The following is a 24,041-nucleotide window of genomic DNA, read 5'->3' on the forward strand; positions in this document are numbered from 1 at the left end:
TACTGGGGGTACCTATACCTGGCTACCTATACAGGGTCACCTATACCTGGCTACCTATACTGGGGGTACCTATACCTGGCTACCTATACAGGGTCACCTATACCTGGCTACCTATACTGGAGAAACCTATACCACCTATATTGGGGGCACCTATACCTGGCTACCTATACTGACAGTTTTTTTTTATATCCTGCCTTTTTCATTTCTGTTTTCAGCATTTAAAGTTTTGCAGGTGGGCCCAGTGATTTCTAGTTACATGCCTGGTACACGTTAAAACAGAAGGTATTTCCATTCACTGACTTTTACAAGAACAAGAAGGAACTCCCATGATGCATTAGTACTGAAGATGCAAATCACAGCTTTATGTCCTCAAAAGCCAGGCACACGTCCAGAGTCTGGTGTGCAGTGTGCCTATGGCCTGTTCATTTTACAGAGTCACACCGAATCCAACTTGTATACTGCTGTTTCTCAGTGTTTGATCTCCATCAGAGCACGGCGTGGATTAAGTTGTCCACTAACGATTACAGTCCGGCCAACGATCATTTGCAGAGTATTCCTATGAACGATCAGAAATGGTCACTTGGGACCATTAATGAACCAAAATCTCCTAATCAATCCGATCCTGTTAATCCGATCAGATTGATTAGAAGCTTTTTGTCCATTAGTGGTCAGAAGTTTATCATTTCCATTCATACATATGAATAATCGTTCATAAATGGTCATTTGGCAAATTGTATCGTTAGTGGCAACCTTATATAGGAGTAGCTGTCAGCCTTACTATTTCAGAAAAAAAACACATATATAAGTAGATAAATGATTGCTCTACTTACATAACATATGTATTGCACTGTTCAGGTTTTGATTTTAGTGATTTTTCTACAGTAAAAAAACAAAAAAAATTTCTTAGCATTTGCCATTTTAGCTGTGGCTGTTTTGAAGCCAATCCTGATGTCATTTCCTCCTTTACTCTCCTCTTCCTGATTTTCCCACCCTTCACTATAGAAAGTGCACAGTCTCAGCATGATAAATATTGGCCAATCAGAGAGGAACAGAGATGTGGGAGGGGAAAACAGTCGGGAAAGAGGTTTCAGCCAGTTAGGCTGCATAAGTTAAAGTGAATCCGAGGTGAACTTTTACTCATTACATAATTGTGTTCCTTTTCTATTTTTTATAGGGCATTCCTCAAGCCAAATACTTTTTTGTTTTTGTTTTAATACTCTAATTCCCTATAAACTAAACAAGCCACGCCCACAGGTTTTCAGAGAGCCTTGGCAGTAGCAAGGGCTCATGGGAGCTCTGTCTGGGCAGGGAGAGGGGGAGGTGTTACTAGCCATTGATTTCAGAGGCAGAGGGGAGGAGGGAGGAGAAGGGATTAGGTTTTTTTCACGGGCTGAGTGCTCAAGATGCAGATAAGCCTGGCTCTGTGTAATGTTTACAAACAACATGGCTGCTGTCATTGTATCACCGGAAGAAATAATCATATCCTATTAAAGCTGTGTGCAGCTAGATTTGCTGTGTAAACTATCTAAACTTTAGATGAGATATATAGACAAGTTACTTGTTATAGTTAGTTTTTTATCTCGGAACCGCTTTAAGTCTGAGGGGGAAGTAGAGAAGCAAAAAAGGACAACCCAGCATGCCCTGCAACCTTCTTTTTGTGTACTAAATTTTGTGTGTACCAAATAAGAGTCAGGTAAACCGGGGAATGATCATTTATCAACAAGAAACGTAATAGTGCTTTTAACTTTTGGAATGCCTGATTAGCATCCTTATTACTTGTTTGCCAGATACAAATAAAGAATTGATTTTTGATTATATGCTTGCCTGTGCCCACAACGTGCCCCTGAGTCCCTCCGGCCAGCAGTGCGACGCCTGCAAAGTTAGCCCATTGCTGGCAACCTTGCGTGCGTGGCCTGAACCTTGCGCCTTATCGTGCTCCCATGGGTGGGAGCGTTCTGTGCATGTGGGCAATGCAAAATTCACTACTGTGCATGCAAAGAGCGCTCCCGGTCCTGGGAGAGCAGTCAAGGTGTGCGCACGGCTCAGAGCAGCAGTAGCCTGCTACTGTTGGCAACACGCCAGCTGTGCGGGGGTTGCCCCTACTGGCTGGAGGGACTTAGGAGCACGTCGAGGGCACAGGATGACTCCAGGGGCTGCAAGAAGCCTCAGGTAAGTTAAACTGCTTTTCGTTTTTCGCTTTAATCTCCCTTTAAGATACAAAAAAAACCATTTGAAACAGAATCTATATTTCAATCATATGATTGTATTGAAGCAGCTGTTTCATCAAACAATCAGTTTCTATGGAGGAGCTTTTGCACTCTTTCCTCCATTCCATTAATCAGCGCTGGCAATTGGTGTTTGCGATCAGCAGAAAATGACACGAGGCGACCGGGAGCGGCAGCATTTTTAAATAGCCTGTTTCTATTTTAAGAAAATGCAGCAAAACGATCTGCAGCTATTTTAGACGAGGCTGCTGCATTCTGTCGCTGCCAAGCTTCCCCTCGCCCGGACTGAGCGAACCCCTCTCTGTCTGCTGCGCAGGCGTCCTGGCGTCATGCTGAAGAGCTCTTTCATCCTCCACGCTTGGTAGGCTGGCCGTCGCTCTGCACAATCCATGCATGTGACGGGGATAGGCTTAGATACAAAGACTGCTCTCGCATCTGCAAGCTGTGATGTCATTGTCATTTCCTGCCCTGCAGATTGACGTGGCAGTGTGTGTCAGATCATCCACATGGCCTGGTGCAGAAACAGGGGGAACACTGGGAAAGTATTGCAGCACTGGAGTCATGGGCTAAAATCCAAGCCACTATGCCATCAGCATACGTACATTAAACCTTAACCACTTCACCACTGAGGGGTTTTACCCCTGGAGCACCAGAGCAATTTTCACCTTTCAGCGCTCCTTCCATTCATTCATCTATAACTTTATCATTACTTATCGCAATGAAATGAACTATATCTTGTTTTTTTCGCCACCAATTAGGCTTTCTTTAGGTGGGACATTATGCCAAGAATCATTTTATTCTAAATGTGTTTTAATAGGAAAATAGGAAAAAATGTGGGAAAAAATCATTATTTTTCAGTTTTCGGCCATTATAGTTTTTAAATAATGCATGCTACTGTAATTAAAATCCATGAAATTTATTTGCCCTTTTGTCCCGGTTATAAAACCGTTTAAATTATGTTTCTATCACAATGTTTGGCGCCAATATTTTTTCAATTATAATTGGAAAAAAAGATGCATTTTTTTCAGTTTTGCGTCCATCCCTAATTCCAAGCCCATAGTTTATAAAGTAACAGTGTTATACCCTCTTGACATAAATATTTAAAGAGTTCAGTCCCTAAGGTAACTATTTATGTATTTTTTTTATTGTAATTTTTTTTTCTTTTTATTACAAAAAAAAATAATTGTGGAGTGTAGGAGTTAATGAGTTAATTTATAATGTAAAAGAATGTATTTATATATGAAAAATGTTTTTGACCGTAGTTTTACTTTTTGGGCACAAGATGGCCACAGCAATTTTTTGCAATTGCGTCCTGTAAGCGTAGGAAGTACGCTTACAGGAAGTTCAGTGAGGCTGCAAAACTTTTTTTTTTTTTTCACAATGATTGTGCAGCTTCTCATAGAACCAGCCGATCATTGCTAGGGGGGGGGGGGGGGGGGGTTTAGATCAACGAACGGGAACAGTTTTTCCCATTCATTGATCTCCGGGCGAGCGGGCGGCGTACACGAGCCCGGGAGCGCAAGCACGAGCGAGTGGGAGCGCGGTCAGTGACGGGGGGTGCGTGTATCTGCGCTCCTGGTGGGGGAAAGGATGATAAAAGGAGCGTAGATACACGCACCAGTAGTGGTAAGGTGGTTAAAGGACAACTGAAGTGAGAGTGATATGGAGGCTGCCATATTTATTTTCTTTTAAACAATACCAGTTACCTGGCAGCCCTGATAATCTCTTTGGCTGTAGAAGTGTCTGAATCACACCAGAAACAAGCATACAGCTAATTTGACAATAAGGCCTGGAACCCACTAGCAGCACTTTTGCGAGTGCTTATGATTTAAAAACTTCTTGCTAATGCAATGCTATGGGGGATATTTATAAAATCACATCCCTCTAGTGGGATCACACACATAGCATTACATTAGCAAGAGCTTGTCAAATCACAAGCGCTCAGAAAAGCGCTCCTTAGTGGGTTCCAGAACTAATGTCAGAAACACCTGATCTGGGACATGCTTATTCAGGGTCTATGGCTAAAAGTATTACAGGCAGAATATCAGCAGGATAGCCAGGCAACTGGAATTGCTTAAAGGGAAATAAATATGTCAGCCTCCATATCCCTCTTCAGTTGTCCTTTAAGCACATGTGGCGGTGATTTAGCTAAATCCTGCAAGACATAAAATCTTGCTTCCCTTAAGCTAAGTACCCACGGTCAGATGGATCGGGGGTCTCTGCCGATTAACGTGCATTCCGCGATCCATCTGACCGAATCTGCAAGCGTCGTTGGCGCTGGCGATCGGCAAAGCGCTATGCCAGATGATCCCTAGTAGCAGATTAGGAATGCTTGGAGCAGTTTCGGTGCGATCACAGAGCGGTCAGATCAGTGGCTACAGTAGCCAAATCGTGATCACTTTGGGAAATTGCGGCACTTCCACGATTTAGAAAAGTGCAGTTGCTTTGCGATTAAGCAAAGTGCCCGTAGTGGGCCCCGGGCCCTAAAGGCTGCTTGCACTGAAGCTGAACACTGAGCAGTCATAGGACTGCAACCCGCATGGCCTTACAACAGGTTTGGCTTGCTTCTCAGTATGCAGACGCGTGTTCCCTTTAAGTACACAATGGTAACAGAGTATTCCAGTAAAGACGGTATTTTCCGAATGTTGGGGAAGCTGCTGGCGGAGGAGACTGGGTTAATGCTTTTGTGTACAGGCGATTCATAACTGAAGAAAGGAGGGTTATAATCCTAAATCTATTTGACTTCTGCCATATAGAAATATGAGGGCGTCTGGCCGTTTTCTATTATCCGCAGGGCAGCGATCCAAGTGCTAAGGCTGCAGATCTGCCTTAACTCCATCATCACCCGCTACAGAGCCCAGACGCCAATACCTTCTCATAGAGGACCTGTCACTGCCCTAACATGTGTATACAGGGCCTAGTGCACTCATCACCCGCTACAGACAGAGCCCAGACACCAATACCGTCTCATGAAGGACCTGTCACAGGCCTGACGTGTGTATACAGGGCCTAGTGCACTCACTATCACCCGCTACAGACAGAGCCCAGACGCCAATACCGTCTCATGGAGAACCTGTCACTGCCCTAACGTGTGTATACAGGGCCTAGTGCACTCACTATCACCCGCTACAGACAGAGCCCAGACGCCAATACCTTCTCATGGAGGACCTGTCACTGCCCTAACGTGTGTATACAGAGCCTAGTGCACACATCACCCGCTACAGACAGAGCCCAGACGCCAATACCGTCTCATGGAGGACCTGTCACAGGCCTAACGTGTGTATACAGGGCCTAGTGCACTCACTATCACCCCGCTACAGACAGAGCCCAGACACCAATACCGTCTCATGGAGGACCTGTCACAGGCCTAACGTGTGTATACAGAGCCTAGTGCACTCACTATCACCCTCTACAGAGCCCAGACGCCAATACCGTCTCATGGAGGACCTGTCACAGGCCTAACGTGTGTATACAGGGCCTAGTGCACTCACTATCACCCCGCTACAGACAGAGCCCAGACACCAATACCGTCTCATGGAGGACCTGTCACAGGCCAGACGTGTGTATACAGGGCCTAGTGCACTCTATATCACCCCGCTACAGACAGAGCCCAGACACAAATACCGTCTCATGGAGAACCTGTCACAGGCCTGACGTGTGTATACAGGGCCTAGTGTACTCACTATCACCCACTACAGAGCCCAGACACCAATACCATCTCATGGAGGACCTGTCACAGGCCTAACGTGTGTATACAGGGCCTAGTGCACTCACTATCATCCCGCTACAGACACAGCCCAGACGCCAATACCATCTCATGCAGGACCTGTCACAGGCCTAACGTGTGTATAAAGGGCCTAGTGCACTCACTATCACCCCGCTACAGACACAGCCCAGAGGCCAATACCGTCTCATGGAGGACCTGTCACTGGCCTAACGTGTGTATAAAGGGCCTAGTGCACTCACTATCACCCCGCTACAGACACAGCCCAGACGCCAATACTGTCTCATGGAGGACTTGTCACAGGCCTAATGTGTGTATACAGGGCCTAGTGCACTCACTATCACACCACTCACACCACTACAGACACAGCCCAGACGCCAATACTGTCTCATGGAGGACCTGTCACAGGCCTAATGTATGTATACAGGGCCTAGTGCACTCACTATCACCCGCTACAGACAGAGCCCAGACACCAATACCGTCTCATGGAGGACCTGTCACAGGCCTGACGTGTGTATACAGGGCCTAGTGCACTCACTATCACACCGCTACAGACAGAGCCCAGACGCCAATACTGTCTCATGGAGGACCTGTCACAGGCCTGACGTGTGTATACAGGGCCTAGTGCACTCACTATCACCCCGCTAAAGACAGAGCCCAGACACCAATACCGTCTCATGGAGGACCTGTCACAGGCCTGACGTGTGTATACAGGGCCTAGTGCACTCATCACCCGCTACAGACAGAGCCCAGACGCCTATATCGTCTCATGGAGAACCTGTCACAGGCCTGACGTGTGTATACAGGGCCTAGTGCACTCACTATCACCCCGCTACAGACACAGCCCAGACGCCAATACCGTCTCATGAAGAACCTGTCACAGGCCTAACGTGTGTATACAGGGCCTAGTGCAGTTGCTATCACCCCGCTACAGACAGAGCCCAGACGCCAATACCGTCTCATGGAGGACCTGTCACAGGCCTAACGTGTGTATACAGGGCCTAGTGCACTCACTATCACCCCGCTACAGACAGAGCCCAGACACCAATACCGTCTCATGGAGGACCTGTCACAGGCCTGACGTGTGTATACAGGGCCTAGTGCACTCACTATCACCCCGCTACAGACAGAGTCCAGACGCCAATACTGTCTCATGGAGGACCTGTCACAGGCCTGACGTGTGTATACAGGGCCTAGTGCACTCACTATCACCCCGCTACAGACAGAGCCCAGACGCCAATACTGTCTCATGGAGGACCTGTCACAGGCCTAACGTGTGTATACAAGGCCTAGTGCACTCACTATCACCCCGCTACAGACAAAGCCCAGACGCCAATACCGTCTCATGGAGAGCCTGTCACAGGCCTAACGTGTGTATACAGGGCCTAGTGCACTCACTATCACCCCGCTACAGACAGAGCCCAGACGCCAATACCATCTCATGGATGACCTGTCACAGGCCTGACGTGTGTATACAGGGCCTAGTGCACTCACTATCACCCTGCTACAGACAGAGCCCAGACGCCAATACCGTCTTATGGAGAACCTGTCACAGGCCTAACGTGTATATACAGGGCCTAGTGCACTCACTATCACCCCGCTACAGACAGAGCCCAGACGCCAATACCATCTCATGGAGGACCTGTCACAGGCCTGACGTGTGTATAGAGGGTCTAGTGCACTCACTATCACCCCGCTACAGACAGAGCCCAGACACCAATACCGTCTCATGGAGGACCTGTCACAGGCCTAACGTGTGTATACAGGGCCTAGTGCACTCACTATCACCCCGCTACAGACAGAGCCCAGACACCAATACCGTCTCATGGAGGACCTGTCACAGGCCTAACGTGTGTATACAGGGCCTAGTGCACTCACTATCACCCCGCTACAGACAGAGCCCAGACACCAATACCATCTCATGGAGGACCTGTCACTGGCCTGACGTGTGTATACAGGGCCTAGTGCACTCACTATCACCCCGCTACAGACAGAGCCCAGACGCCAATACTGTCTCATGGAGGACCTGTCACAGGCCTAACGTGTGTATACAGGGCCTAGTGCACTCACTATGACCCGCTACAGACAGAGCCCAGGCGCCAATACCATCTCATGGAGGACTTGTCACAGGACTAACGTGTGTATACAGGGCCTAGTGCACTCACTATCACCCCGTTACAGACAGAGCCCAGACGCCAATACCATCTCATGGAGGACCTGTCACAGGCCTAACGTGTGTATACAGGGCCTAGTGCACTCGCTATCACCCCGCTACAGACACAGCCCAGACGCCAATACCATCTCATGCAGGACCTGTCACAGGCCTAACGTGTGTATACAGGGCCTAGTGCACTCACTATCACCCCGCTACAGACACAGCCCAGACGCCAATACTGTCTCATGCAGGACCTGTCACAGGCCTAACGTGTGTATACAGGGCCTAGTGCACTCACTATCACCCCGCTACAGACACAGCCCAGACGCCAATACTGTCTCATGCAGGACCTGTCACAGGCCTAACGTGTGTATACAGGGCCTAGTGCACTCACTATCACCCCGCTACAGACAGAGCCCAGACGCCGATACCATCTCATGCAGGACCTGTCACAGGCCTAACGTGTGTATACAGGGCCTAGTGCACTCACTATCACCCCGCTACAGACACAGCCCAGACGCCAATACTGTCTCATGGAGAACTTGACATGACTGTGTACTTTGTAAAGTGCTGCATGAGATGTCAGTGCTATTTAAATACATGATAATAATATGGTAGGACATTAGACTACAACGCTTTTCATCCTGATCCCGCTGAAACAGACAAACTGAGAGCACTGTTGCTAAATGTTTACTATATGTGTATTTTTTAAAAAATCATCCACGATTTATTACAGAGACCTGCTTTTAGAGAGCTTACAGTCATTTAGTTACTTAAGTCATGCTATACTGATCTGAAGTAGAAAAATATCCCACCGCTGCCACCAGATGTGACAAATGACCTCTCAGCCTCACCCCACACAGAGATTTTCCAGCTGGCTGGAGGACAATCACTGTAGCAGCAGGTGGAGAATACCTGTTACTGGTGCACAGTCCACTGGGCCATTAACCCTTAACACATTGGGAGCCGGCCACCGTGTTTTTTAGTGGAAACTGTCTACAGCTGCTGCTAAGCCAGACAAACAGAACAAGCGTTGCCAGACCCAGACAGGAATGTCACAGATTTTACAACAAATAAAAAATAAAAGTGAAACATACTTAAAGTGTACCTGAGACAATAAAAGCAAAAGGATTTATACTTACCTGGGGTTTCCTCCACCTCCCTGTAGTCCCTGGCCTCCATTGTGCTGCTGTCAGCTCAGATAAAGTCTTGGCAGTGTGTAGCCCCCAATCCAGGGTTTTTGCGCATCTGTGCAATCCGCTAAGACTCCACAGTGGCACAATGGAGGGGCCCGGACGTACATATAGATGGAGCTACAGTACCACAGGGGGCTGGAGGAAGCACCAAGTAAGCCTTGTGTTATCATTTTCTCAGGTTTACTTTCAGTAAGTCTGCTTTTTCTTAGCGATGTTCACAGTTTGAATCACAGGAAGACAGCTGTTCAAACCCCTCTCCCTCTCCCAGCATCATTTTCATAAGACAGGAAGGAGAATCGGCCCAACTCCTCCATCTTTTGGAAAAATTATTTTTGGTCTCTTTTGGTTCCCTATACTTTCCTAGCTGCTTGAGTATTCTGTTGTTTCCGACTTCAGGTGGCAGTCAGATAAAATCCCACTCTGTCAGGGATTAAGCAGTAACCATAACACTGAAGACGTGACAGTAGGCATACAGCTGTTCCTGCGCACACCCCGCACCATGCTGTGTGCTGCTGCCAGGATGGCGCTGAATATGAAGAGCCGGCTGTATAGCTTCTGCCACACACCGCACAGTGTCAAGCAGGGCTGATGTACAGCAGGCTGTGGCAGACTAGGGGAGACTTAGAGCATCAGGGGTGACCTGAGGAGTATAGGGCAAGGTGATAAAGGAGAGCAATGGGGCTAGGGAAAGGTGTATGGGCGCATCAAGCATGGGGGATTGATGTGGAAAGAGTCTTCATGATGTGTAGCTATACTCCTGAATTTTGCACTTGCATATTATTGGGCTTGTGTGTATAGTGTGTATTTCCTGGCTCCAAGGCAGGGCAGTTTCTAGGGTAAATTGCTCCCAGGGTGAGGGTGTAAAAAATTGTGCCACCTGTTATTATTACTATTCGTCACTGACTTCCCCCGGAGTCCCCCTTTAGCCTGTGAGGCCCATGCTCCAGCAATAGATCACATCTTCCCGTGAGATTGGATGAGGCCCTGTGTATGGTTATTATGTAAATATAATATGGCTTCATTGCGTGTCATGCCGCTTGGCTGCCTCCCTGGATGTGTACATAGTGATAGAGGAACCCATTCGGCTAATAAATGACTCCGGCGGATATGAAGCGCTTTATATGGCCAGTATATCAAGGCGTCCACCTGCGGTACACGGATCACATCTCATTCCCAACACTCCTCTGTGTAATGAAAGAGTTCTATCAAAGCTGGATCTCTAATATCGTTCACACTGCCTGTCCTGCGGGAGGAGTCCGTGTATCTTCTGCATGAGGAACGACGGGGAGACGAGAGAGACGGTATGACGAATAGGCCTGCCAGTGCCGTGCCGTGATGCTGCTGCAACTCACACAGAAAACACAGAACACTGGTCACAGCTGTACGAAACGGAAGTTAGAGTTGTCCGAGACAAATATTCTGAAATTACCGTGAAGTTTTAGGGTAGGTGCACACAAAACATAACATGAAAGGCTGCCTTTTATGTCATGTGCATATTTTTTGTGTGCGTTTTTTTTTACCACAGATGCGTTTTTCAAGCGTTTTGTGTGTTTTAATGCGTTTGCACTTTTCATGCATTTTAGAATTGCGTTCTATGCAAATTCATATGAAGACACCAGGAAGTGGAAATACATCGCAAAACCATTTTTTTTTTACAAAAACGCATAAAAGAACGCATGGCAAACACTTACCATTGCGTTTCCATTGACTCTTATTATGTGCTTTTTTAATGCGTCATTGCATATTAGGGCTGAGACACACCAGAAAAGTTCCCCAAACGCTGGAGGTTTCAAAAGCTCTTCCCAATGTAATGCTATGGGTTTTTTTTTTTTACAAAACCTCATCGCTCCAGTGTGCATAGGCCTCAATTCACTAAGCTTATCTCCTGTCTTTAACCCCCTTGGCGGTATGAAAAATACCGCCAGGGGGCAGCGCAGCAGTTTTTTTAATTTTTTTTTTTTAAATCATGTAGCGAGCCCAGGGCTCGCTACATGATAGCCGCTGCTCAGCGGCATCCCCCCGCCCGCTTCGATCGCCTTCGGCGATCTCCGATCAGGAAATCCCGTTCAAAGAACGGGATTTCCTGGAGGGCTTCCCCCGTCGCCATGGCGACGGGGCGGGATGACGTCACCGACGTCAGCGACGTTGGGACGTCATTGGGAGTCCAGCTCCAACCCTCGGCGCTGCCTGGCACTGATTGGCCAGGCAGCGCACGGGGTCTGGGGGGGGGGGCCACGCGCCGCACCGGATAGCGGCGATCGGGCGCGCGGCGGCGGCGATCGGGGTGCTGGCGCAGCTAGCAAAGTGCTAGCTGCGTCCAGCAAAAAAAAAATTATTTAAATCGGACCAGCAGGGCCTGAGCGGCACCCTCTGGCGGCTTACCCCGTGTCACACACGGGGTTACCACTAAGGAGGTTAATAACTCTTCTAGAGTTGTTACCATGGTGATAAGGCATGTAGTATTCAGGAAACATTTTACCTCAGGCAAGCCTAAAGTTAACTCTTCTGTCTTTAAATTAACTCTTCAATCCTTAAAACAACTCCAGAGTTAAAGACAGGCTGTTAATTAACTGCGTGTGAAAATAACTACAGAGGAGGTAAATTAACTACAGAGGAGGTAAATTAACTACAGGAGAGGTAAATTAACTACAGGAGAGGTAACTTAAGGAATGAAGAGACAAGATAACTCTCTCACGTATGGAGGTAAGTTTTCTCTTGCTTTATTATCTCTAGCATGATCTTAGTGAATTGAGGCCACAGACACATAGGATAACATTAGCAGGAGGTTTCAAAAACTCAAAACGCTCAGAAAAACTCCTCTGGTGTGCACCAGGCCTTATGCAACAAAACCAGCGTTTTTGAAAACGCACGCATATAAAACGCATATGCTTTTTTTCTATATGCGTGTTTTCCCTTCGGTCCATAGATTTCCATTAGCAGCAAAATCGCGGCGTTTTCCGCAACGCTAGCGTTTCTGCTAAGTGTGCACCCAGCCTCAATGTAACCTTTTATGGGGTGCCACAACATACCCAAAATCCCATGTTCCTGCATTGGTCAGAAATAAATTCTTAGCACCCCAGACCATACACACATCAATTTTCTATTTTACTCTTCGATTTCTGGCAAATTTGATCACTCTAATATAATCTGCTGCAAATCCATAGCACAATACGGCACAGTCCCCAGTATCCGCCACCGGCGGGGATCACCTGATGGTGGATAAATATGCTTGCCGGTTGCTTGAGCAACCGGCTGAAGAAGTACAAACCGACCAATACTCACCGAGCCTCCAGTGACGTCTTGTAGCCTTCCTGTTGTCCCTAGTGGCTTTCCGGCTTAGCACATGCATGGAAACCAGGGTGTCACCTGACCCGCAACGGGGTCACGTAACACGTCGACTTACGTGCACGGAGCCAGAGGAAGGCTACTACATGTCTCTGGATGCTCGGTAGGTATTTTAAATGCAGCAAAAACCCTCCCAAAAAAGAGAGTCCCCATTATCCATCAGGCACGCCGGTTAGTTGAGACGTCCGGTAACCTGAGTTCTGTATAACAGGGACTTTGCTGTATGTTAAAGAGAATCTGTATTGTTAAAATCGCACAAAAGTAAACATACCAGTGCGTTAGGGGACATCTCCTATTACCCTCTGTCACAATTTCGCCGCTCCCCGCCGCATTAAAAGTGGTTAAAAACAGTTTTAAAAAGTTTGTTTATAAACAAACAAAATGGCCACCAAAACAGGAAGTAGGTTGATGTACAGTATGTCCACACATAGAAAATACATCCATACACAAGCAGGCTGTATACAGCATTCCTTTTGAATCTCAAGAGATCATTTGTGTGTTTCTTTCCCCCTGATGTTCTCATGCACTGAAGTTTCAGGCTGCTCGTTTCTTCCTGCAAACAGCTTTGCCTGTGTCTGTAATTTCTCAGTATGTGAAAGCCCAGCCAGCTCAGAGAATGATTTATCCAGCTTGTAAAAGATAAGAGAGAAGAGAGAAGCTGCTCTAATCCTAAATAATACACAGGCAGTGTGCATAGAGGAGCCTGGAAGGGGGAGTTCATAGCAGAACCACAACACTGAAGAACTTGGCAGCCTTCCAGACACAGGCCTGACAAGTCTGACAAGAGAGAGATAAGTTGATTTATTACAGAGACAGTGATAGTATAAAGTGCTGCAGTAAGCCAGAACACATTAGAATAGCTTTTGGAACTTGTAGGATGATAAAAAACAGGATGCAATTTTTGTTACGGAGTCTCTTTAAATCGATCTTAATTTTGGTAGATTTTTTTTTTTACTGAAAATCGACTGAAAGTATTGATCAGACAGAATGGAAAATCTTCATGGATTGGCGGTTGGGCAGGAGTGGTGGCAGATCAGCCTTACCTTAGGTGGGAGGTTTAAAGATAATACTTTTAATGGACACAGGAAAAGTCGACATGTTTCGCAGGGCCGGCATGCTTCCTCTTGGCGGACATGTAATTAAGGTGCGAGAACATTTTGGCGCAGGATGAAGCCGAAAAATGGCTCACCCTGTTCCTGCAAAAGTCTTGGCGGTGTTTAATTACTATTCCCCCTCTAGGCCGTGAGCTCTGACATGGGCTTTCGCTGGGTGTGGACACTATTTTGGGGGATGGGTTTTTGATTTCCTGATTATTATTTTGCACCTTTGTTTTGCACTGTATATAATGTATATAACCCCAGATGAAGCCTTTCTTGGTTGAAACATGTAGAGTTCTCTGTGTGCTTTTTAGGATGCTCTTATCACCCCCTTTACTACTGGCCAAGAGTGGGTCCTTCTGACTTCTTGTTTTGTGTGATTTTGTGAAAGAATTGGATATCAGTCATTTTCTAGGTGTCCTGGGAATTGCTATTTGGTACTGTCCTGGCAGCTCCTGTCTGTACATCACACGTATCTAGTAACTGTTTATTACGGTACTAGGTGTATTTGTTCCCTAATGGCTACTACCGCAGTCTCCACTAGGAGTGAGCCAGGGCTGGGACATTAATATGCAATCCAGGGTCAATTAAACACACTCTGCAAATGCACAAGTCTCTTATTAGCTACCATGTCGTTGCCCTCATCTTTTAAGTGATTAAATAAAAGTTATTTTTTAGTGCATCCTTGGGGGCTTTAGTGTTCTTTGGAACTACTAGGTGATATAGATTCCCTGTTTTCATTTGTTCTTGATGATGATATGGGCTCCCAGTGAACTAAAAATCTAATTTAAAAGCCAATCACATGATATAACATCTGCAGACCGACTACCATAGAGCTCTACCTACCATCTCCTCCTCTGGAAGTGTTTCCCTCTGAACATCCATGTTGGTATCTCTAGAATATAAAACAAAAGCAAAACATAAGGTAGAAGTATTTGCAATGTCACATGAGTATTTCTAGAAGTGTCACTCAAATTTGCTACTAGTATTGTCCTTAAAAGAGTTATCAGCCATTTTATGCCCCCCCCACCCAACCTACTTACCCGTGGCTCCCTCCAGCTCCTTCCTGGCGACATGTCCCAGGACACAGCTCCGCTCGCAGCCCAGGGCACGGTGTCTCCGCTGGTACTGAGGCCTCGTACTGCACCTGCGCCGATGTCACTCACGGCCACGTTGTCCGCGGTGTACTGCGCAGGCTGATGACTCCTTTAAAGGACAACTGTAGTGAGAGGTATATGAAGGCTGCCATATTTTTTTCCCCTGTTAAACAATACCAGTTGCTTGGCAGCCCTGCTGGTCTATTTAGCTGCAGTAGTGTCTGAATCACACCAGAAACAAGCATGCAGCTAATCTTGTCAGATCTGACAATAATGTCAGAAACACCTGATCTGCTGCATGCTTGTTCAGGGTCTATGGCTAATAGTATTAGAGGCAGAGGATCAGGATAGCCAAACAACTGGCATAGCTCCCTACAGTCCCTCTTTTTGGGGACCCTGTCCCTCTTTCTTCCTCATTTGTCCCTTTTTCAGGACTCATGTATAGATCTATGTAAATGTATACATTTTTCTACTGAAAAATATGTTTAATTGACTCAAAGCTTAATTCCCATTCTTTAAATTGATATATTCCTTTTTTTCCAAATGTTACAATGAAGGAAAATGAACCAGGATATAAAGGACCAGTGGGGTTAAAATCATAAAACATCATATTTTTCTTAAGAAATTGTTATGGTATGCGTAGGGGCGTGGCAGAGGCTTAAGTGTCCCTCTTTTTTATCTCAAAAAGTTGGGAGGTATGAACTGGTAGGAAATAAATATGGCAGCCTCCATATCCCTCTTGCTTTAGTTGTCCTTTAAAACTTTTCCGATGATTACGCTGTATTTAATTTGGCATCCGCATTTCTTTCAGCCCCGTGTATGCTTAAAAGCCACAAGGTGGCGCTGTGCGTTTTGTTAACCCGCATGTTCAGTGTTACATGCTGTTGTGCTACTCAACTTTATAGTTTTCCAATGTCGTCTTCCAGGAGATTTCTGCTGAGTTTGATTATCTCGGTGTGACTCACGAGTTAAGCCTTTTGTACAAGATTGCTGAGCTGAGCCTTCCCTGTGCGATCATCGTCAACGGCACATCTGCCTACAAATCCGCTGGGGTTACACAAACAAAGATGGAACAGCACCAAATCACCCGATGAAAATAGTATCGGGAAGCTGATATCTTACTGTATCCCTAAGAGGAGATTCTAAACAGCAGCTTTTCCAGAATTACATTCACTTCAAAGCAGTTACATACGTGCCGCTGTGATTCTATACATCTCTTTTTTTATCCTCTATACTTCTAAAATCCCATTTGCCAATTTTTTAACATCGTAAAAGTGAAGATAACTTCCAAAAGTGGGAATTGTGTTTGATAAATGTTTCCCCATTTCTCCTCTTATTTACTACATACCTCCCAACCAGGGTCAGTTCTCGCCTTTTGCCACCTGAAGCAATACATTATGAGGACGCCCCCCTGATGTGTGTGTGTAAAGCTGGACCGGAGAGGAGAGACACATTGGGCTGTGTATTGCAGGCACTGGCACTAAGCTTACCTCCCTCTGCTTCCTCCAAGACTTCTTCCTGCTGGCCCACAGCATCTCCTCCCTGCAGGATGCCGGGTATGTGCTGCACCGGTATCAGATCACTCACCCGCTCTCAGCAAATTAGCGATGTGATCACCAGCCACACGTGAAGTCTTGCTTCCTCTCTGACTGCAGCGGTGCCTCATGTGACCCGGCAGCATGTAACAGGTCACATGAGGCACCGCTGTAGTCATGGATACAGGACGCTGGACAGGTGGATGGAAATAACCTTCGTTGGACCGTTGAGAGCAGGTGAGTAGAGCAGCACCACACATCTAGGGAGGAGAAGACAGGGAGTGCGAGGAGGGGGACATTTTGGGAGGGGAAATGCCTTTTGCCAACCTCTAATTGTTGTCATCCAGAAGCACGTGATTCACGTTGCTTCATGGAAGAACTTCCCCTGCTTCCAACTGCCTCATTTGACCAGGACCGTTCCTGGTTGGGAGGCTCGGTTCCGTGTCCCAAGGAACCCCCCCCCCCACGTACCCCCCAGTTAAGTATATACAGGGTATTGTCACAACAGTAGCCTTGCTTATCCCGCCTCCTCCTACATGTCGCATGACTACATGCAATGTGTGGAGAGTGAGATGGACAGAGGCCGTCGCTTTCCCTTTCGTAGTCGTCTATGCATGCACAGGTGAGCCTCTCGTGATCACGCATTCGTAGTTGGGAGCGCTCTGCCCTCGCGCAGTTTAGGTCTTTGTGAACTGCGCAAGTGCAGAGCACTCCCGGCCACAGGAGCAGGGTTACGAGAGGCACAGTTACCAGTCAGTTACCAGGAATATGTCCCTGGTAAAAGGCCATAGGTCTGAGCTGCCCCAGACCGTTAGTCGACAGAAAGGTAAACATAGCCAATATTTACCAAACATGGCATTCCTTGTATGTAGGTTAGAAAGCACTCAGAATATTAATTAAGTAGGTGTGTGTCATGACACCACAAGGGGTCTGAGCCAATTGTAGGTTTGGGGGAATGGCTCAGATGATATCACATTTAACTCTTTGGTGACCGGTATTAAAGGTGGTCACAGGCTGAAGAGAGATTCTTCTTCTCTTTGCTGGCTTCCAACCTTGTACTCTTATTTATGTGTATTGAGCCTTATCCCCGCCGCAGAGAGCAGCGGTCCACGAGGAAGCTACTTCAGTGAAACAGTTGTCGACCCGAAGGTCTCTGTGGGTGGTATACCGAATGGAATGGTGATGTATTGCGATTGGATACATTCTACTGTACCTTGATGTCTTTCTTTTTGCAAGCTCTGCTAACAAATATGGCAGTATAATACCAGCTGGTGCCCATGTGACAACGTTGTTTTTGTTTGACTCTTATTTATGTTTTGTCATCTTATATAACTGTATGTTGTATATAGTAGATAGGCCTTCGGGCTATGCAGTATAGATGTAACGTGGTATAGGCAGAAGAGAACCTGATTACCATTCACCAGGAAGGTAATCAAGAAGCTGTAATGCAATGGACTTACTACAGAAGAATCCGGTCCATCTGAAAATGGCGCCTGCGAATAATGGCGCACGGTGTCGCCGCTAATCCGTTTGACGCTTATCGCTATTTAACGTTAAGGCCTTATCGCTATTTAACGTTAAAGCCTTATTGTTATTTAGTGTTAACACACAGAACCCTCTCTGTACCTATCCCTAACCCTAAGACCCCCCTGGTGGTGCCTAACCCTAACCACCCCTTTGGTGGTGCCTATCCCTAACCACTAACCTGGTGGTGCCTAACCCTAACCACCCCCCTGGTGGTGCCTAACCCTAACCACCCCCCTGGTGGTGCCTAACCCTAACCACCCTCCTGGTGGTGCCTAACCCTAAGACCTTCCTGGTGGTGCTTAACCCTAAATCTCCCCTGGTGGTGCCTAACCCTAACCTCCCCCCTGGTGGCGCCTAACCCTAACCACCCTCCTGGTGGTGCCTTACCCTAAGACCTTCCTGGTGGTGCCTAACCCTAAATCTCCCCTGGTGGTGCCTAACCCTAAGACTTTCCTGGTGGTGCCTAACCCTAAATCTCCCCTGGTGGTGCCTAACCCTAAGACTTTCCTGGTGGTGCCTAACCCTAAATCTCCCCTGGTGGTGCCTAACCCTAAGACCTTCCTGGTGGTGCCTAACCCTAAATCTCCCCTGGTGGTGCCTAACCCTAACCTTGACAGTGTTACATTAAATCCATTCATTGCTTTGCAATTAAATAACTTCTACAGTTTGGCTTATGTAGGGTGCTATTGATAAATAACATCACCGTGGGCAATAACATCTGCTGTTTGGCAAATGAACGGCACTATTGATAAACAACGTTACTGTGTGCCGTTTTTCTTCTTTTTTCCCTGTGCGCCATTATTATGCAGTACTAACGATAAATAGCGATAAGCGTATCTTTTTAATGCGGCACCATTTTTATGCATAGGCGCTGTGCGCCATTATTCACTGATCCGGAAGAATCTGCTTTGCTAAGATGTAACGAACTGTACTGTATATTTGTTGACTGAATAAACTCCTAAACTCTGAGGACGCCTGAGGAGTTCTAACTCCAATGCTGTTGCTGTGATGAGAGTCGAGTTTGCAGCTCCTGTTAATGAGTTGCTGGTGCCGAACAAAGGTGTTGTGTTGTTGCCCATAGCAACCAACATATAGTTTCTTACACTGTGCACCAGCGCAGGAGACTACCTCCCTGCCGTGGATCACGATCTTACTAAAGGGTAGAGCAGAGCAGAACTTCCGTGTGGAACCTGACAGACTTGTAGGGGCTGGAAGAATCCCAAGGTGAGAATTTTTTTTTTCTTAACATTGTCTCATGTATCCTTTAAGGTGTGGCAGAGGCATGTCTTAGTTTCCCTTTTTGCTGGCTCAAAACGTTGTGAGGTATGTTACTAAAGTTAGTGTTGGGCGAACAGTGTTCGCCACTGTTCGGGTTCTGCAGAACATCACCCTGTTCGGGTGATGTTCGAATTCAGCCGAACACCTGATGGTGTTCGGCCAAACCGGTCGGCCACATGGCCGAACTAAGAGCGCATGGCCGAACGTTCCCCGAACGTTCGGCTAGCGCTGTGATTGGCCGAACGGGTCACGTGGTTCGGACCCGAACGCGCTCTGATTGGCCGAACTGTCACGTGGTTCGGGTAAATAAATACCCGAACCACGTCATATCTCCGCCATTTGTCTGTGGGTTTAGCTTTGGGTAGGCAGGCAGGGTAGTTCGCGCTCCACCCACGCTAGCCAGGGTCCCCCCAGTCATTGTGTCGCTGCTGGGAACAGTAGTACACCGCTCGCTCAGCCACACTATATAGCATTGTGTTTACTGCCACTCTGTGTACCTCGCTCAGCCACACTATATAGCATTGTGTTTACTGCCACTCTGTGTCTGCTGGGAACAGTAGTACACTGCTCGCTCAGCCACACTATATAGCATTGTGTTTACTGCCACTCTGTGTACCTCGCTCAGCCACACTATATAGCATTGTGTTTACTGCCACTCTGTGTCTGCTGGGAACAGTAGTACACTGCTCGCTGAGCCACACTATATAGCATTGTGTTTACTGCCACTCTGTGTACCTCGCTCAGCCACACTATATAGCATTGTGTTTACTGCCACTCTGTGTCTGCTGGGAACAGTAGTACACTGCTCGCTCAGCCACACTATATAGCATTGTGTTTACTGCCACTCTGTGTACCTCGCTCAGCCACACTATATAGCATTGTGTTTACTGCCACTCTGTGTCTGCTGGGAACAGTAGTACACTGCTCGCTCAGCCACACTATATAGCATTGTGTTTACTGCCACTCTGTGTACCTCGCTCAGCCACACTATATAGCATTGTGTTTACTGCCACTCTGTGTCTGCTGGGAACAGTAGTACACTGCTCGCTCAGCCACACTATATAGCATTGTGTTTACTGCCACTCTGTGTACCTCGCTCAGCCACACTATATAGCATTGTGTTTACTGCCACTCTGTGTCTGCTGGGAACAGTAGTACACCGCTCGCTCAGCCACACTATATAGCATTGTGTTTACTGTCACTCTGTGCACCTCGCTCAGCCACACTATATAGCATTGTGTTTACTGCCACTCTGTGTCTGCTGGGAACAGTAGTACACTGCTCGCTCAGCCACACTATATAGCATTGTGTTTACTGCCACTCTGTGTCTGCTGGGAATAGTAGTACACCGCTCGCTCAGCCACACTATATAGCATTGTGTTTACTGCCACTCTGTGTACCTCGCTCAGCCACACTATATAGCATTGTGTTTACTGCCACTCTGTGTCTGCTGGGAACAGTAGTACACCGCTCGCTCAGCCACACTATATAGCATTGTGTTTACTGCCACTCTGTGTACCTCGCTCAGCCACACTATATAGCATTGTGTTTACTGCCACTCTGTGTCTGCTGGGAACAGTAGTAAACCGCTCACCCGCCACTGTATAGCATTGTGCTTTGTGTCGCTGCTGGGAATAGTGGTACACCGCTCACCCACCACTGTATAGCATTGTGCTCTGTGTCGCTGCTGGGAATAGTGGTACACCGCTCACCCACCACTGTATAGCATTTCTGTACTGCCACTGTACTACTGCCAGTCAGCGTGTACTTTAAGGATAAGTGAAATGAGGAAGAAATCCGGTGAAAGAGGGAGGGGCAAGGGAAGAGGTGTTTCCCCTGACGGTTCACGTACAGGCCACAGGGGAGCACCCAAGAAAACCCACTCAATACCGCCCATGTTGTCCAGGACAACAACCCTCACAAATCCAAAAGAACAGGACCAGATAATTACTTGGATTACCTCTTAAGCGTCCAGCAGTGGGTTAAGCAGCACCAGCACATCACGCACGAGGTCCGAGTCCTCAGCCAGTTACAAGGAGCCAGTGGGCACAAAGCTGACACAACCGGCAGCGACACCACGCACACAACTGCCAGATAACCAGTCCGATGAATTACCTCAGGACACAATGGGGTATTCGCAGGAGCTATTCCCAGCCCAACAAACTTCCACCTTTGAAAGGTCAATGGAGGAACAGCCAGAAATGTTGTGCCCGGATTCACAACCATTAACTGTGGGAAATGCACCGCGCACTGAAATACAAGGCGAGTCCGAGGACTTTGAAACCCAAATCCCAGAGCAAGTCGGGCAGGAGGGGTTGCAATTGCAGGAGGTCGGCCGACAAGATCTGGAAGACGACGTTGGAGTGAGCTGCGCAGAGGTTGTTCTGGGGAGCTCTACTCCACGGCGGCGGCCCCCCACAATGACATATGACGAGTTTGAGGAGATGGAAGAGGAGGGTATGGACAATGTGGACATAGACCCAGATTTTGTTTGTGAACGAGAACATCGCCGTCGTAGCAGCAGCACAGATGAGTCTGTTGAAGAACCCACTGCTGCACGAGTTCGCCTTGTGCCACAAGGTAGGCGGCGCGCAATTTCAGGCACCACAAGCGTGGAAGTTCAAGTGAGAGGCAAAAGAGGCGCAAACAGAAATCGCCAGCAAGGAGGCAGGTGCTCCAAAGTCTGGGCTTTCTTTGAAGACTGCACTGAGGATGGTACTATGGCGATTTGCAAGGTGTGCAAGACCCGCCTGAGCAGGGGGAAAAGTATTAACAACCTCTCCACCACCAGCATGAGCCGCCACATGCTATCCAAACATCCCACTCTGTGGGCAAACGCGGCAGGACAGGGTACCAGCAACACTGCCTCCCTTGGGGTCACCAGACTCACCACCAGACCCGCCTCAGCAGCAGCAGTAGCCCAGCCATTGCGTGGTTCACAACATTCACAAACATCAGACGACGCTGACACTGTCACTTTCCGGAGTAGTGCTCTTGAGGTCTCCCAGTGTTCATCAAACACAACAACCAACAGCCCTTCAGTGTGCAGCCCTACGGTTCAGTTGTCTGTCTCGGAGATGTTTGAGCGCAAGAGGAAATTGCCAGCAAATGACCCCCGGGCCGTGGCAGTAACAGCCAGCATAGCCAAGCTTCTGGCCTGCGAAATGCTGCCATATCGAGTGGTGGAGACAAACAGCTTCAAGGGCATGATGTCAGTGGCCATCCCACGTTACGTGGTTCCCAGCCGCTACCACTTTGCGCGCTCTGCAGTGCCTGAGTTGCATGAGCACGTGGTCAGCAAAATAACCCGAAGCTTGAAGAATGCCGTTGCCTGCAAGGTTCACCTCACCACTGACACTTGGACGAGTGCGTTCGGACAGGGTCGATACATCTCCCTTACCGCGCACTGGGTGAACCTTGTGGAGCCTGGCAGCGATTCCTCACCTGCTACGGCGCGGGTGTTGCCCACGCCGCAAACAGCTGCACCGCCGTCCCTCCCACTGGATAACAACAGCAGCACCTACCTCTCTGACTCCTTCTCCTCCAACGCATCTCAAAGCTGTACCTCATCCGGAAACGCTAACCCAGCAGCAGTAGGATTGTGGAAGCAGTGCAGCACAGCTGTTGGCATGCGTCAGCAAGCGTTGCTGAAGCTGATCTGCCTTGGGGATAAGCAGCACACAGGGGAGGAAATTTGGAGGGGAATAAAGGAACAGACGGATTTGTGGCTGGCACCGCTGGACCTGAAACCGGGCATGGTTGTGTGTGATAATGGGAGTAATCTCATTCGCGCTTTAAGGTTGGCTAAGCTGACACACATCCCTTGCCTGGCGCACGTGATGAACCTAGTAGTTCAGCGGTTCCTGAGGACATACCCAGGCGTGGCCGATCTTCTGTTGAAGGTGCGACGAGTGGCTAAACATTGTAGAAATTCCAGTACTGCTTCAGAGGCACTCGCCAAGATGCAGGAGCGCTTCAATCTCCCCCACCATCGCTTGCTGTGTGATGTCCCTACGCGCTGGAATTCTACGCTGCACATGCTAGCCCGCTTTTGCGAGCAGAAGAGTGCAGTGGTCCAGTACATGACGGCGCAGTACCGAGGCGCATCCGGACAGCTGCCAAGCTTCTGTGGATCCGATTGGGCCAACATGTTGGACCTCTGCCAAGTCCTCCAAAATTTTGAGCAATCCACGTTGCTTGTGAGCAGTGACAACTCTTCAGTCAGCATTACCATACCACTGCTGTGTTTACTGAAGAGGTCAATGTTGAAAATCAAGGAAACAGCTGTCATGATGCAACTGGGGGAATCTGAAGGAGAAAACGATCAGCGTGATGGTACCAACATCAGGCCATCCGCCTCAGGAAATGCTGGCCCCAGCAGCTATGACGAAGAAGAGGAGGAGGAACAGCTGGAGTTGGAGCAGGAATTTCCTGCCACCACTGACGAGGGCCAGAGCGGTGCACGTTGGACTTCCACAATTCAGCGCGAATGGTCAGCAGAAGCAGACCAGGAAGAAGGTGACGACTATGATGCATCACAACAACTATCACAACGCTCACAAGAGGATGATGAGGATTCTGGCAGGACTCTGGCACACATGGCTCAATTCATGCTAGACTGCATTGAACGCGACCCACGCATTGTGCGCATTCTGGACAACACCAATTACTGGGTTTATACCCTTCTGGATCCACGGTACAAACACAATGTTCCAAAACTGCTTGAAGAAAGAGTCAGACAGGTCAAAATGGAAGAATACCAGCAGGCCCTTGTGGAGACTTTAGAGAGGAGATTGACATCCTCCCCCTCCTCTAGCCAGTTGTACGCCGACAGACTGACTTCCGCAAACCCAGGACGACCA

General features: G+C 47.9%; 1 protein-coding gene across 1 annotated transcript in view; it reads right to left on the reverse strand.

Moving 5' to 3' along the window:
- The window catches only part of TEX55 (testis expressed 55), a 95,351-nt gene that overhangs the window by 55,734 nt on the left and 15,576 nt on the right, over positions 1-24,041 (reverse strand). Inside the window, exon 2 of the mRNA XM_068266231.1 lies at positions 14,589-14,637. Within this exon, the coding sequence (XP_068122332.1) occupies positions 14,589-14,627 (39 nt within the window). The 5' untranslated portion in view covers positions 14,628-14,637. The remainder of the gene's footprint in view (positions 1-14,588; positions 14,638-24,041) is intronic.

The sequence above is a fragment of the Hyperolius riggenbachi genome, chromosome 2 (assembly GCF_040937935.1).
Source record: "Hyperolius riggenbachi isolate aHypRig1 chromosome 2, aHypRig1.pri, whole genome shotgun sequence".
In the NCBI taxonomy this organism is placed as follows: Eukaryota; Metazoa; Chordata; class Amphibia; order Anura; family Hyperoliidae; genus Hyperolius; species Hyperolius riggenbachi.